Below are 13877 nucleotides of genomic sequence, written 5' to 3'. Positions count from 1 at the left end.
ACAATAGTTGAAGATGCATTGATTTCAGTGTACACGTTAATTTTTGATCTAACGTAAATAGATGGATGATGCACATTATTTTGAAAGTAATTGAATTAATAGTGTACATTGATTTAAATGTATGCACAAAGTAATTATTATGTTCGACATGCATTAATATTTGTGTTATAGTAATCATCAGCCTAGATCCATATTAAATTGAAATGAACAATAAAGAGCCTAGATCCATTTTCATTATCACCTTAGATCCATCTTAAGTAGAAATGAAAAAAATCGTAAATTGACAGAGAAAGACATAAGAAATGGCAGTTACTATGGAGTGGAAATGACAAAGAGAGAAGCAAAGAGCATATCAACAAAGACAATCACAAAAAATGACAACTAAACAACCAAAAGAACAAATGACGGAAAAAATTGATTGACAAAAATCATATTAAAGAGAATATCAAAGAGCATATTGACAAAGGAGGGCACAAAAAAAGGCAATTGAATAGTGTCAAAAGTAAATAATACAAGAAAATGCACAATGAAGAGGAAATCAACTAAAAAAGGTAGAGGGAATGACAATTGAAGAGTGTAAAAAATAGAGGAAACGAAAGATGAATAACAAAGAGCATATAAACAAAGAAGACAATATTCAACCAACATAGACATTGTATAAGAGACAAGAAAATCCTATGAAAAAATGATGTTTATAAGATATCTATGCCCAAACTCAACATGTAACTCTCGTTGATACAAATATCGCACATAAAAAATTTTGTGACAAAAATTATCGATTAGCTCAAGTTCATGGAATTCAAGTATTTAATACAAATATAAGCCAATGTGCATGAGATGTAGAAAGAAGGAAACCATCATATTAATCGTAGACTTATTTAACATATTTAAAATGATTAGATTAATTATATGTTAGACAAATTTTGTGGCATTGTGCACGACTGAAACAAACATAGATCAATCTTAACTTATAATCTATCAAGTGCCGAGAGGGATCAAATTTTTCGAGGTGCACCTTCCCTCAAATTTTGCATTCAAAAAGTGGTTTGCACCTTGAGAGATTTGATCACTCTTAGTGCTTAATAGATTCAGAGTTAGATGAATCTAGGCTACTTAAACATGAATAATACAACAAAATTATTTTGTAGCTCTTAAAGATATAGTTCCATCTATTAATTTTAATTTCTTTAATATTTGAAAATCAAATTATCTAAATAAAAAAATATAATGTCTTTTTTAATATAAATTGAAATGTAAAAAAATATTCGAAAGTTATAAAAAAAAATTTCAAATTCAATTTTGTATTTATATTTAAAATATGATTAATGATTTTAGGATGTAGATTAGTTTGAATGATAAGGTAACACATTGTTAACAAACTCCTTATCTTCAAATCTCACCTATTTCATTAAGTTATAATAATAATAATAATAAAATAATGAGAAGTTATAAATTTTATTAACTTTATGGGAAATTTTATTATAAATTAGTAGTGGGGACAGTTATTACTGGCTACTATCCAGGAATGTAAGTTGATTCATCATTGTTATTTGAGGAAAACTACGACACCCTAAATTACTTGATGGTGGTTCATAAGGGGGTAGACTCTCACTCCTACTAGATGTTTTCAGGTCTTGGGCCATTAACATGTTTCCTTGCATCTCAGGAAGACGAGCTCTTAGTCAAATAAGAACAATTTTAAGACATAAAATATTTATCTTGAATAATGAGAAATCTTTTAGTAAAATTCACACCATAAGTGTTTTGTCGACGCATTTCAAACCATCTAATATGGTTCATCATCAAAACAAGATCTATTTATCTTATTATAATAATCTATTTTTCACTCTATTCTCATTTAAAAAAAATAAATACTACGCTAAAATACTAAGAAAACATGTCCATGGAAAAGTTTAAATGTTGATCGGTCTTACCGAGAAAAGTCCATATGAAATTTCGTTCCAAACAAGACTGCATAGCTAGCGTTCCCTACCGCTTAGTTTAATTACTAAACTTTGAAAGGTATGAACCAACTCCCACATTTAAACAAAGGCTACAGAGTGGCTACTTTAGCTTAGTTTAAATATAGTTAAATTAGAGTAAAAAACAATAAAAACATACAACTTTATATTGATAAAAACTACAATTAAAATAGCAAGGTAATGCATGCAAAGATAATAAGAATTTTATTTGTGGATGATTTTTTTATAAACTTTAATATCATATTTGTTCATTTTAATCTATTATTTGTATAGGTGATAGAGGAAACACACTAGACACATGAATGCTATATAGATAATTTATAAAATATATTGTATCAAGAAGATACTTCTAAAACATTTTTTTGATTAGCCGTTAGAATAAGCTATGGGCATGGTCATCTATAGATCTACCATTGATCTAGTTGTATCATCATTAGTTGGCAAAAAAGACAAGAGAGTATCTAAAAAACCCTACAACTAGGAGGAAGTGTAGTTGCATGAATTTGACCAAATTTGTACCCCTTCCATAGGTCACTTAAGTAGTCAACCAAGTTATAGAACCATACTTAAAACCAATAGCAAACAAATAAATCTTATAAGCAAAATAGAAGCTTCTAGATTTATTCTATTTATTTATAGAAACAAAAACATTAAATTAAGTAACATTTTTTAATTTTTCTTTTAAAATTAAATTTAAATTTTACAATTTGTTTTATAATCAAATAAAAAATTACATATCATTATTATTAACTAATAATGAATTCACATTTTTAAATTTTATAAATTAAAGATATATTTGTTTTAAAAAATTAAAATTAATAAAAAGATTAACTATTTTTGAAATGTTTTACACAATCACAGATAATAATTCAAATTTAAAACTATTTCACCTACAAATATTTATAATAAAATAAATTTAAATAATAGTTATTATAACTATTTTATAAACAAATATATATTTTTATATGAAATATATTCCAATAATAATTTTTAGAAAATAAATCTAAAATTTGAATTTATAGAAATATTTTCTGAAAAATACATCAGAAAATTTTATCTTAACAATGAGTCATATTCGTTAGTTCGAAACATGTGGACAAAAATATTCTAATATCATTTCCCTGAAAATATCTCTATAAACTCAGATTATGAATCACAAAAGCTTGAATTCAAAAATCTAAAATTTATTTGTTAAATAATGTTATAAAGTAGATTCGAGAATTAAATTAAACATATATCTGCATGACTCTATTATTGCTTTTGTGAAAACTCATTGACTGCGAAATCAATCAAAATTCTTTAATCACATAATACGACATGCGGGGGCCATAGCCTCTTGCATGGTATGGCTTCACAAAGACTATATGGCTATGCTGAACGGCTCCAGGCGTATCAAAATTCAAGAAAAGCGTTTGGAAGCAAGTTCAGGGAGGACACGTGTGCCCGCCCAGTGGCTACCGTTAATAGGGATTAAATTTGACGGGTCCCCCACCTGTCGAGAAATTTTTTTATGACAGTTTAATGGGTCAAATTTTTTTATAACAGTTTTATTTTTAGAGTGAGTTTAATTGGACTTTTAATATTTACTTTTCTCCTATTCTTTTATAAAATCATAATTAGACGGATGAGTACCCTACAGGGAAATTCTGCTGGGTATAATGAAATATTAGTAAAGTTCAAAAAAAAAAAAATGGAAAATCTGCTTATTTGCATTTTTTTCCAAGTTATTATAATTTGGAGGCTTGAAATAATTAAATTAGAATATTCATAATAATCAAAGATAAATTTAGTATATTTCATAGAAACACCAATAAATGGGAGAACATTGGAAATGAATTCTAACCGTGGTATTTTTTTGTTTTTTCACCGAAATAAATAAATGCAATATAACATTGTTGAATTCACAGGTATTTTGCATTCCAAATCATACACTTTTATAATCAGTGATATTTCAAACAAATCTTGGGCCTTCGCATGGTGATACTGATAAGGTCAAAGATTCAAATCAGGTCAAAGGTTCGAATCAAAACAGAAAGTTTGAGATTTCTCATAATGGCAAAGCATGTTGGTGAGTCCCAAAGATGGTCCACTCTCCAATGACTTCAGACTCATTTATTATACAAGTTTAAGCATAAACTTCCTTTATTTTTCCATGAAACATGGTTCTAGTGATTGAAAATGATGAAATAAACACAAGTAATCAAAATTTTAATGGTATCCAACATTCATGCTAAATGTTTTCTAACACATGGCTCCATTGTTTTTTCCCTAAGTTCCTTTAATATAATGATTCCAAAAAAAAAAATTGGTCAAAACAAACCAAAAAATAAAACCTATTATGTAAACTTCTACACTGCCCTACTAATAAATGCATAGACGATTTAATATTTATAATAAATTTGGTACTGAAACTAAGAGTCAAGAAAGATCATATCATGTTGGAGAGGAAACATACATGCCTATACACCATTCTCTCACAATAATAAATTTGGTACTGAAACTAAGAGTCAAGAAAGATCATATCATGTTGGAGAGGAAACATACATGCGTATACAATGAATACATCGAAGCATTCTCTCACAATAATAAATTTGGTACTGAAACTAAGAGTCAAGAAAGATCATATCATGTTGGAGAGAAAACATACATACGTATACAATAAATACATCGAAGCATTCTCTCACAATATAGTATGTAGAACTAGAAATATCAAGTTGAAGTGGGTTGTATAGCAAGGACCTACAACAGAAAAACGCGTTATCTTTCTCTTGAAACATTGCATAACCTCAAAATATTTGTATACATGTGGAGAGAAAACATACATACGTATACAATAAATACATCGAAGCATTCTCTCACAATATAGTATGTAGAACTAGAAATATCAAGTTGAAGTGGGTTGTATAGCAAGGACCTACAACAGAAAAACGCGTTATCTTTCTCTTGAAACATTGCATAACCTCAAAATATTTGTATACATGCACACTGAAGCTCAGAAAAAAACATTACATATTTGGGAGAGTGGGAGAGTAGACCAGGGAAGTGCAAAGGCAACTTCAACATTTAAATCAACCTAAACAAACATATAGTTGTTGGGCGTTGCTAGAAAACTACCAAACTTTGAGTCTAATTTTACTCATTTGTAATAAGTACACATATAGGAGCTGCTACAATAACTATACATCTATAAATTTCACATCAAATCCACCCTTTTTCACAAGGATATTGCATTAAATGAGATAGTACACACTTCACGTTTCTTAGGGATGATTTCTACTCATTCATGTTGCAAACAAAAAATGTGGGTAGCCATTACGATTTACGAATCTAGATAATGTAATCTAAGTGTTAGCATCGTCTAAATAAATAAATAAATAAATAAATATATATATATATATATATATATATATATATATATATATAATATGTTTATTAATTTGACATTTTTCTAAATTATGTGCCAGTCAACAATGATGTGTTTATTTTTAAATAACTTGTATTTTACAGGTAAAAAAGAAAAGAAAAGAAAAGAGTTGTCTTTATTGCTATTTTTTGGACTTTCTCGTGCATTCGGTGGAAAAATTTGCGGTGAAATCTTGATTTGCGTTATTTAAACTAGTTTTTTGCGATTTGCGTTATTTAAACTAGTTTTTTGATTGTATATATGGATTCACACCCTGGAAAATCCCTAAGGCACTTTGATTGCCATTACGCATCAAACTTGTAATTTCAATAAAATTCTAAGGGATTTTAGAAAAATTACACCAAAAAAACACACTATAAAAGCGTTAAAAAAAGTACTAAAGACAATTCCAAAAACAACAAGCAAATGAGAGCCAATTTTAAAGCCTGACCGCTAACAAATTAAGACCATTTTAATTGTATATGGATTCAGCACCTTGGAAAATCCCTAAGCCACTTTGATTGCGATTACGCATCAAACTTGTAATTTCAATAAAATTCTACGAGATTTTAGAAAAATTACACCAAAAAAACACACTGTAAAAGCTTAAACATACTAAAGAAAATTCCAAAAACAACAAGCAAATGAGAGTCAATTTTAAACCCTGACCGCTAACAAATTAAGACCATGGAATCATGCCGACCCCTGACTCTCGATCCCTGACTCTTGAGCAAGAAAAGAGAAAGTGGTGTCAGAGAGTGTGCGGTTAAGCAGAAAATGTACAATTCCAAGGTGTACTTCGAAGCAATTTACAAGTCTGGAACAGCACAATATGTGTAAACATAAAACGGCTGAAAAATAATTACAGAATAATATTGAAGTCATATGAACCAATCAAGATTTAAAAAAAATAAAAATCATTTCATAGGCTAATCACTTTTATAAAATCTTTTTTAATTTTTTGTAAATGCTCCATTAATAGAAGGTCAACCCATAAAACGAATGCGTTATACCGCGGCAGGGGTAATAAATACACATTACAAAGAAGATCAAATGGAAAATAGTCCATAGAATTGAAGAGATTCGTGGAAATTTCTCATGACATCTAACATATTCTTAACACAATTGGAATGGCGTCATATGTTCTTTTGGTCAAACAAAATTTGGTCTTGTCGAGACGGAGAATAAAAATAATTAAAAGTCAACGCATTGAAAGGTGGAATGTTTGACCAGATTTCGGTCGAGATTTGGTCTTCTCGAAACGGAGACTAAAAATAATTAAAAGACAAGGCATTGAAAGGTGGAATGTTTGACCAGATTTCGGTCGAGAAAATTTTTGCGGAACCTAAAGTAAACGGTAAAGTCAAAAAAAAAAACTCTTTAAATATGAGTTGAAAAGACGAGTAAAGGACAGGATCCAATTGAATGAGAGGAATAAAGTAAATGGGGCCACTTCAGTGACTTCACGCTTTGTTGCGATTCGCGGAACTGGAATGGGCACTCCGCGTACTAGCCTTCCACAGTGTTCGTCAGAGATCTGTGTTCACTGTTCACCATACTTTGAATAAAGGCAGTGAACACCCATAGGTATTGACTAGAGATTTATCACATTATATATTTATTCGACCTACAGGAGTGCCAATAGCTATCTGTAATTTGACAGAGGAGGCTTTTATGTTTTGAAATTGTGTTCTGAGGTCTGGAGTTCGAATCACATGGCTAGGTGGCTTCCAATTTTGGCCCTGAGAGTAGGGCCGGGCACAGCGAACTGGTTGGCCAGCGTGATCGGTTTCCTGTTGGCAGTGGCCATGATGGCTGTGGTTACCGCGTCTTGCGCAGCGCGCTTCCACCGCAGCAGGAACAACAAAAATTATGTGATTAGGGATTTCAAGTCTGCTCGCAAGTTCCCGGGTCGGGCGCTTATCAACAGCAGCAAAAAGCTCTTGATTTCTAGGAAATGGGGACCAAAAGAGGACGAAGAGGAGGCATATGACCGTGCTGTTATGGAGGAGGAGGGTGGAGGAGATTTTGTGTGGCAGAGGAGCATTCTGATGGGCGAACGGTGTGAGCCCCTTAATTTCTCAGGTCTCATCATTTACGATGATAAGGGCAACCGGCTGCCTCAGTTTCCTCCGCGCTCAGCCGAGCCCAACATACTTCAACCGTCTTAATAGTTACAGTGTGCTTGGTTTTGCATTTTATTTAAACGATGGTATGGAGTCTGGACCAATTCGTTTCAGCAGCCTTAAGTGGGAGGCGGACTGAACGGAAAGTCCCCCTTCTAATATTTTCTCTTGTGGATGGCTTTTCAGATGAGTAAAATGTAAAGCTAATGCTTTCAGTGGTAGCTGCGACAAGCATACTTAAGAGGATATTCATATAACAACAATATTTATGTACAAACACTCTGAATGACTAAATACATAAATTCATGTAGGTATAATATCAATGTGGTTTGTGATAATTCATTAGCAATCCTATAAGGTGGGTTGGGAATATGTACATATGACTATGATTGATCCAGTGTTAAAGATTATTGTATATTTCGCATCTAAGGAGAGCGAAAATAAAATTAGAGATGCTTATTAATATTGAGCATAATGAAGGCATCAAGCATAATGCAGGCGTCAAGGTAATATATATTTATAGGGTGGAATTTTTTATCAGTAAAACATATTTGCCCAACTTCCAATTTAGGCTTATCCAAAAACACTCGCAGTCCATTAGAGCTAAGACTACGATATAGATCAGTGGTGAAGGTAGTCTTTACATTTGGGCCACAATAGTTTATAAAAACGTCATAGCTCTCGTAAGAAATTGAGGAAGAACAAGAGGCCACATAGTAGGAAGACACAACAGAAGCATGGCCAGTTGCTTGGTCCACCTTCAACCATTAGCTTGTTGAATCCCATAGTCTAGTAGCGAGAAGGCCATTTTCAAGGTAATATATATTTATAGGGTGGAATTTTTTATCAGTAAAACATATTTGCCCAACTTCCAATTTAGGCTTATCCAAAAACACTCGCAGTCCATTAGAGCTAAGACTACGATATAGATCAGTGGTGAAGGTAGTCTTTACATTTGGGCCACAATAGTTTATAAAAACGTCATAGCTCTCGTAAGAAATTGAGGAAGAACAAGAGGCCACATAGTAGGAAGACACAACAGAAGCATGGCCAGTTGCTTGGTCCACCTTCAACCATTAGCTTGTTGAATCCCATAGTCTAGTAGCGAGAAGGCCATTTTCTAAATCAAATATCTCAACAACATTCTGGCATTGAATCCCATGGAGCTCGTTAAGATGTAAAGTGGGTGACTTTCATAGTCCTAAAATAGATCACCATAACCCAATGCACAAGATTTCCTTTGGATGCTCTATCAAAGTTATGCTTAAAAAACTTGTTTGGGGACCAAACATAGTGGCATGAGGGAGTGAGGGAAGGATGGAAGGAGAGTGGGCAAAGAGGGGTGGCTAGAGGGAGAACTTGGGAGATTTTGTTGGAGCTACTAACCAATCCTCGGGAGACCAAGGTCCTAAAAGAGTGGATTATCTTATATTCTGAAGCGCTCAAAATGTCAACAACGTTTGGCGGAATTTTTATATGTCTATCTAGTGGATCTCTTAGGTACGACACTAATGTGAAGCAAAACTTTCATATGTTTGTTTAGTGGATCTCTTGTGTATGCCATTGATGCCAAGCAGAACTTTCATCTTTCTATTTGGTGGATCTCTTATACAAGTTTGGCATTGATGATTGATAGAACTCTTATGTAGGTATGAAGGCTTTAATGTTGGATGTCTACCTATTAGATGATGCAAGGAAAATTTGAATTTTGTGCTATAAAACATCATTTGTGCTAACTTGTCCCAGCAAGCCTGTGTAATTACATTGAGCAATATTATCAAGCTTGTGTAATTTACACGTTCTTGTCTATAGCCCATGCAAATGCTGCCAAGAAGAGAAAACAAATCTACCACCATCAGCACCTCAAAAGATCTCACAATAGCTCATTGGTTTCATGTCGGCTTGATTCTAGTGAAAATTACCATGGTAAATGCCCAAGGTATTGGTGGTTGGCTAAACTGATCAAGAGGATTGATGGTTATATAATAAATGTCGATTGACATTCGTAGTGCAATGTTGGTGTGATTAAATTCCTAGTTTGTGATTTGGAGACCGCAGCATGGTTCGACCTTTAGTGGTTTTTCTTGTTCTAGTATAGGTGTAATGCTAGGTGAGGTTAAGACTATGCATTGGGTGCATGATCGAATGGTGAATGACAACAAATCAGTTGATATTTTATTCTACCACAGTGTCGATCTGAGGGGAGTAGGACCAATTGTTGACTTAGTTGTGGCAAATTCTTATGGTGTGATGTGGGATCACATGGTATTTTTCTCTTATGGATGCACGACTGGTTATAAGGACATTATATCTAATATGGTGTGATCGCATAGTTTTTCTTGTTTGTTCTGGTATATGAGTGAAAGGAATGCACTTGTGATTTGAAGACCATGCCTGTAGGGCATGCGATGAGGTTGATTGGTCATTGATCATATATGAAAGGTGTAATGACAATTTCTTACCTCATGTAATCCGTGATTCAAAATCTCATGTGGTGACTATTTAGGCACGAAGGCATTTAATCGATCTGGAGATTGTTCTGGTGCACGAAGGTATTTTAGTTGTTAAATTTTTTTATAGGGGGTAGAGGAGAGGAGTTTGCTTCACAAATCAATTGCAGAAGTCAAATTTCCAGTTGCAGCAAGCAAATCGCAACTAGACAGAGGCTTAAAAAGCACAAAAATTTACTCACGATAAAACAGAGTAAAACTAGAGTAAAAGCTTGAGCAACACCATAAGACTTTAGATTATATTTCTAATGCATGAAAATACATTCATAAGAGAGTACACCTCTTTCACCATGTAAATAAAAATTCGTCCACCAAAATTTGCTCCACGATTTTCTCTTCACCGTTCAGACTTACACCTTGACTCTCAACTAACTTATGCAAATGACTTTGACATTCATATTTATCAAAACATACAACTTTGACTCATTAATACATGACAAAGAAAATATTTAAGACACGGGATGGGTGATTATACAAAATGGATGATTTTCTGAACTTGCATAGGTTGCAGACTGCAAGTAAGAGTTGCGCAGTAAATGTTTTCCCATACATATTTACCAACTCTTCATTAAGTGCTTTAACTATGTGATGTGTTGCGGAATAGTCAACTTGTTCTTCTGCTTAGAACTTTAGTCAACTTATTGTCAGGCTAATTAACGCAGTGGTTGGGATTAATTTTCCAACACTGCCCCTTAATCACAACTGCCACCATTGACAATTCCCAAACAGTCTCTAAGATAAACAAAATTTTCATGTGCCAATGGCTTTATGAAAATATCAACAAACTGTTCCTATGATCTACAATGTTGCAACACAATTTCACCATTGTTAATCAACTCTCTAATAAAATGATATTTAGCATCAATGTGCTTTGTCCTCTTATGATAAATAGAATTATTTGACAATGAAATTTCAGAAGTGTTGTCGCAGAAAATAGTTGTTGTTCCCTCTTGGTCGTGGCATAGATCCCTCAACATCCTTCTCATCCAAACTACTTGACATGTTGTTGCTATTGCGGTGACATATTCAACTTCTGTTGTTGACAATGACACTATTGGTTGCTTCTTGGAGGCCCATGAAATGGTTTCAGAACCCAAATGAAAAACATATCTTGATGTTCTCTTTCTGTCATCAACACTTCCTACCTAGTCACTGTCAGTGTAACCAACCAACCTAAAATCATTTGGAGCAGTGTATAAAATACCATACTATTTTGTCCCATTGACATACCTTAGAATCCTTTTCGCTGTTTGCAAATGCATCTCCTTGGGTGTCTCCATCAACCTCGAAACCAAACTCACTACATACATTATATCCGGCCTAGTGGTGGTCAAATACATCAAGCTTGCTACAATACTTTTGTATAATGTTAGATTGACATTGTTGCTGCAATCTTCGTTGTTCAACTTCAATCCCATGACAGTTGGAGTTGGTGCAGGCTTGTTGTTTTACATATTAAACCTCTCCAAAATGTTTGCTACATACTTTACTTGAGAAATAAAAATTTCATTTTCTGTTTGCTTCACTTCTGTGCCTAAAAAATATCTTAACAACCCCAAGTTAGTCATTTCAAATTCACTTTTCATGACTTCTTTGAAATCAATGATGAGGAAATCATCATTGCCTGTAAAAATCATATCATCTACATGTAAGACAATAATAAGAAGCTTACTATCACTCTCTTTGATGTAGAGAGTAGGCTCTGCATCACATTTGTCGAAACCATTGTCCATCAAGTAAGCATCTATTCTACTATACCATGCACGCGGTGTTCGCTTCAGCCCATAAAGAGATTTCCTCAACCTATACACTTTGTATTCTTTCCCTTCTACCTCATAACCAAGTGGTTGCGCAACATACACTTCCTCTTTCAGCACTCCATTCAAGAACGTTAATTTTACATCCATTTGATACACTTTCAATCCATGTTGTGTGACAATAAACACAACTGTACGCACTATCTCCATCCTCGCGACTGGTGCAAACATCTTCGCATAATCTCTTCCATGTTGCCGCTTGTACCCTTTGAAAACTAGCCTTGCTTTGTGCCTTTCAATCTTCCCCTCAACATTACTCTTGGTCTTGTAGACCCACGTCATTCCGATGACTTCTTTTCCTTGCGAAATGTTCACTAACTCCCATGTGTGATTCTTTTCTATTGTTGCTATTTCTTCCTCCATTGCTGCAACTCATTTTTCTTCTTTCACTGGATCTTGAAAATGGATTGGACCGTCTACTTGACAAAACAATGCAAATAAGGAATTCAGACTAGCGCTACTATCAACCTCATCTTGCTCATAAATTTCATTTGAATTTTGGTCTTCTTATGCTTGTGGAAGATGGGCTTGACATATTACTTGGTGTTGTGCTTTGCGGAGTGCTTGGAGAAGCACTTTCTTGACTACAAGATGATGTTCTATTATTTGTTGACGGTGTTACTTGTTTCCTGCTTTGTTGGGCTTGAATAGGAGTAGAAGGAATCATTGTTGAGGAATTTCTTGTTGATGCCAATTCCTCTTTGCCCTCATGTGGTATACATGTTTTAACATTGACTATCTTCTCTAAAATTCCATCTCATGCTTCCTCTTCTATGAGCTACACATATCTGCTGATTACGACCTTCTTGGTTGATGGATTATAGAGCTTGTATGCCTTGGATTCATCACTATATCCAACAAATATGAATTTTTCCCCCTTGTTGTCTAACTCCTTCCTCAACTCATCTGAGACATGTGCATACGCCACACATCGAAACACTTCATGTGAGTGACATCATGCTTTCTTCCACTCCATGCTTCTTGAGGAAATACATTCCTAACACTTTTGGTTGGGCACCTATTCATGATATATGCTGCATAAGCGAAAAATTCAGCCCAATAATCATTTGGAAAATGTTTTGCCTTCAACATACTCCTTGCCATTTCCATAATGGTCTTATTCTTCCTTTCCACGACACCATTTTGCTGAGGTGTATACCTTGTTGCAAATTTCTTGTGAATTCCATGCTCCCTACAAAATCGAAGGAAGTCATTTGAGATGTATTCGCCACCTTTTTCAGTCCTTAAGGATGTGATGTAGTGTCCACATTGCTTTTCAACAAGAGCTTTGTACTGACAGAAGTGCTCAAACACTTCACTTTTCCATTTTAGGACGTAGACCCATGCCTTCCTTGTGTAGTCATTTATGAAAGTAAAAAAATAATGGATGCCACCAATTGATGGTGTCTGCATTGGTCCACATAAATCTGAATGGACAATATCCAAAGGTGGCTTTCCCTTATTGAATTTCCTGCTAGAAATATCTCCCTATGTTGTTTGCCCAAGATACATCCTTCACATAGGTTGTCCGGTTTTTCTATGAGTGGCAATCCCTTCACCATGCTTTTCCTATGCAGCAAATTAAAACTTGCAAATTTGAGATGACCAAATCTCAAATGCCATAACTAATTTTCATCTTTGACCTCTGCTTGATAGTTTACTTGTGTGACAGCTGCAACTTTTCTTTCATCCTCTTGTGAATTCATTGACATTTGTGCTTGTGCACCTTCTTCCTTCAAATATGATTTTATCTTTAAGGGAAACATTCTATTGCTTGTCATATGAACTTTTACAATCAATTTTCTACTTGGAGGCTTATTCAAAATTGTGCATTCATCATTTTTGAAAAAGACATTGTAGCCCTTTTGCATGAGTTGTCCAATGCTTATGAGGTTATGCTTCAAACCAGGGACAAAATAAACAACTAAAATATACTTCTTATCCCCCTTCTTTGTTAGGATATTGACTCTTCCTTTGCCAATGACATAGACTTTACTATCAGTCCCTAATGTCACTTCAAATTTCACACTTCCATCTAG

General features: G+C 33.9%; 1 protein-coding gene across 1 annotated transcript; it reads left to right on the top strand.

Annotated features, from left to right (window-relative positions):
* Positions 1-6839: 6839 nt before the first annotated feature.
* Positions 6840-7779, top strand: LOC149174745 (uncharacterized). Its single transcript, XM_089422677.1, has one exon. It carries the CDS (start codon positions 7101-7103, stop codon positions 7554-7556), a length of 456 nt encoding a protein of 151 aa, XP_089278803.1. The 5' UTR covers positions 6840-7100; the 3' UTR covers positions 7557-7779.
* The last annotated feature ends 6098 nt before the right edge of the window (positions 7780-13877 follow it).

This window comes from Pinus tabuliformis, chromosome 4_1 (assembly GCF_031772625.1).
Source record: "Pinus tabuliformis cultivar Carrire ecotype Pingquan chromosome 4_1, CPIR1, whole genome shotgun sequence".
Lineage (NCBI taxonomy): Eukaryota > Viridiplantae > Streptophyta > Pinopsida > Pinales > Pinaceae > Pinus > Pinus tabuliformis.
This window is presented reverse-complemented; position numbering and strand designations above follow the sequence as displayed.

Bases quoted from the DNA above. Each gene is read 5' to 3' on its own strand.
- LOC149174745 (XM_089422677.1), top strand. From the start codon at position 7,101: ATGGCTAGGTGGCTTCCAATTTTGGCCCTGAGAGTAGGGCCGGGCACA.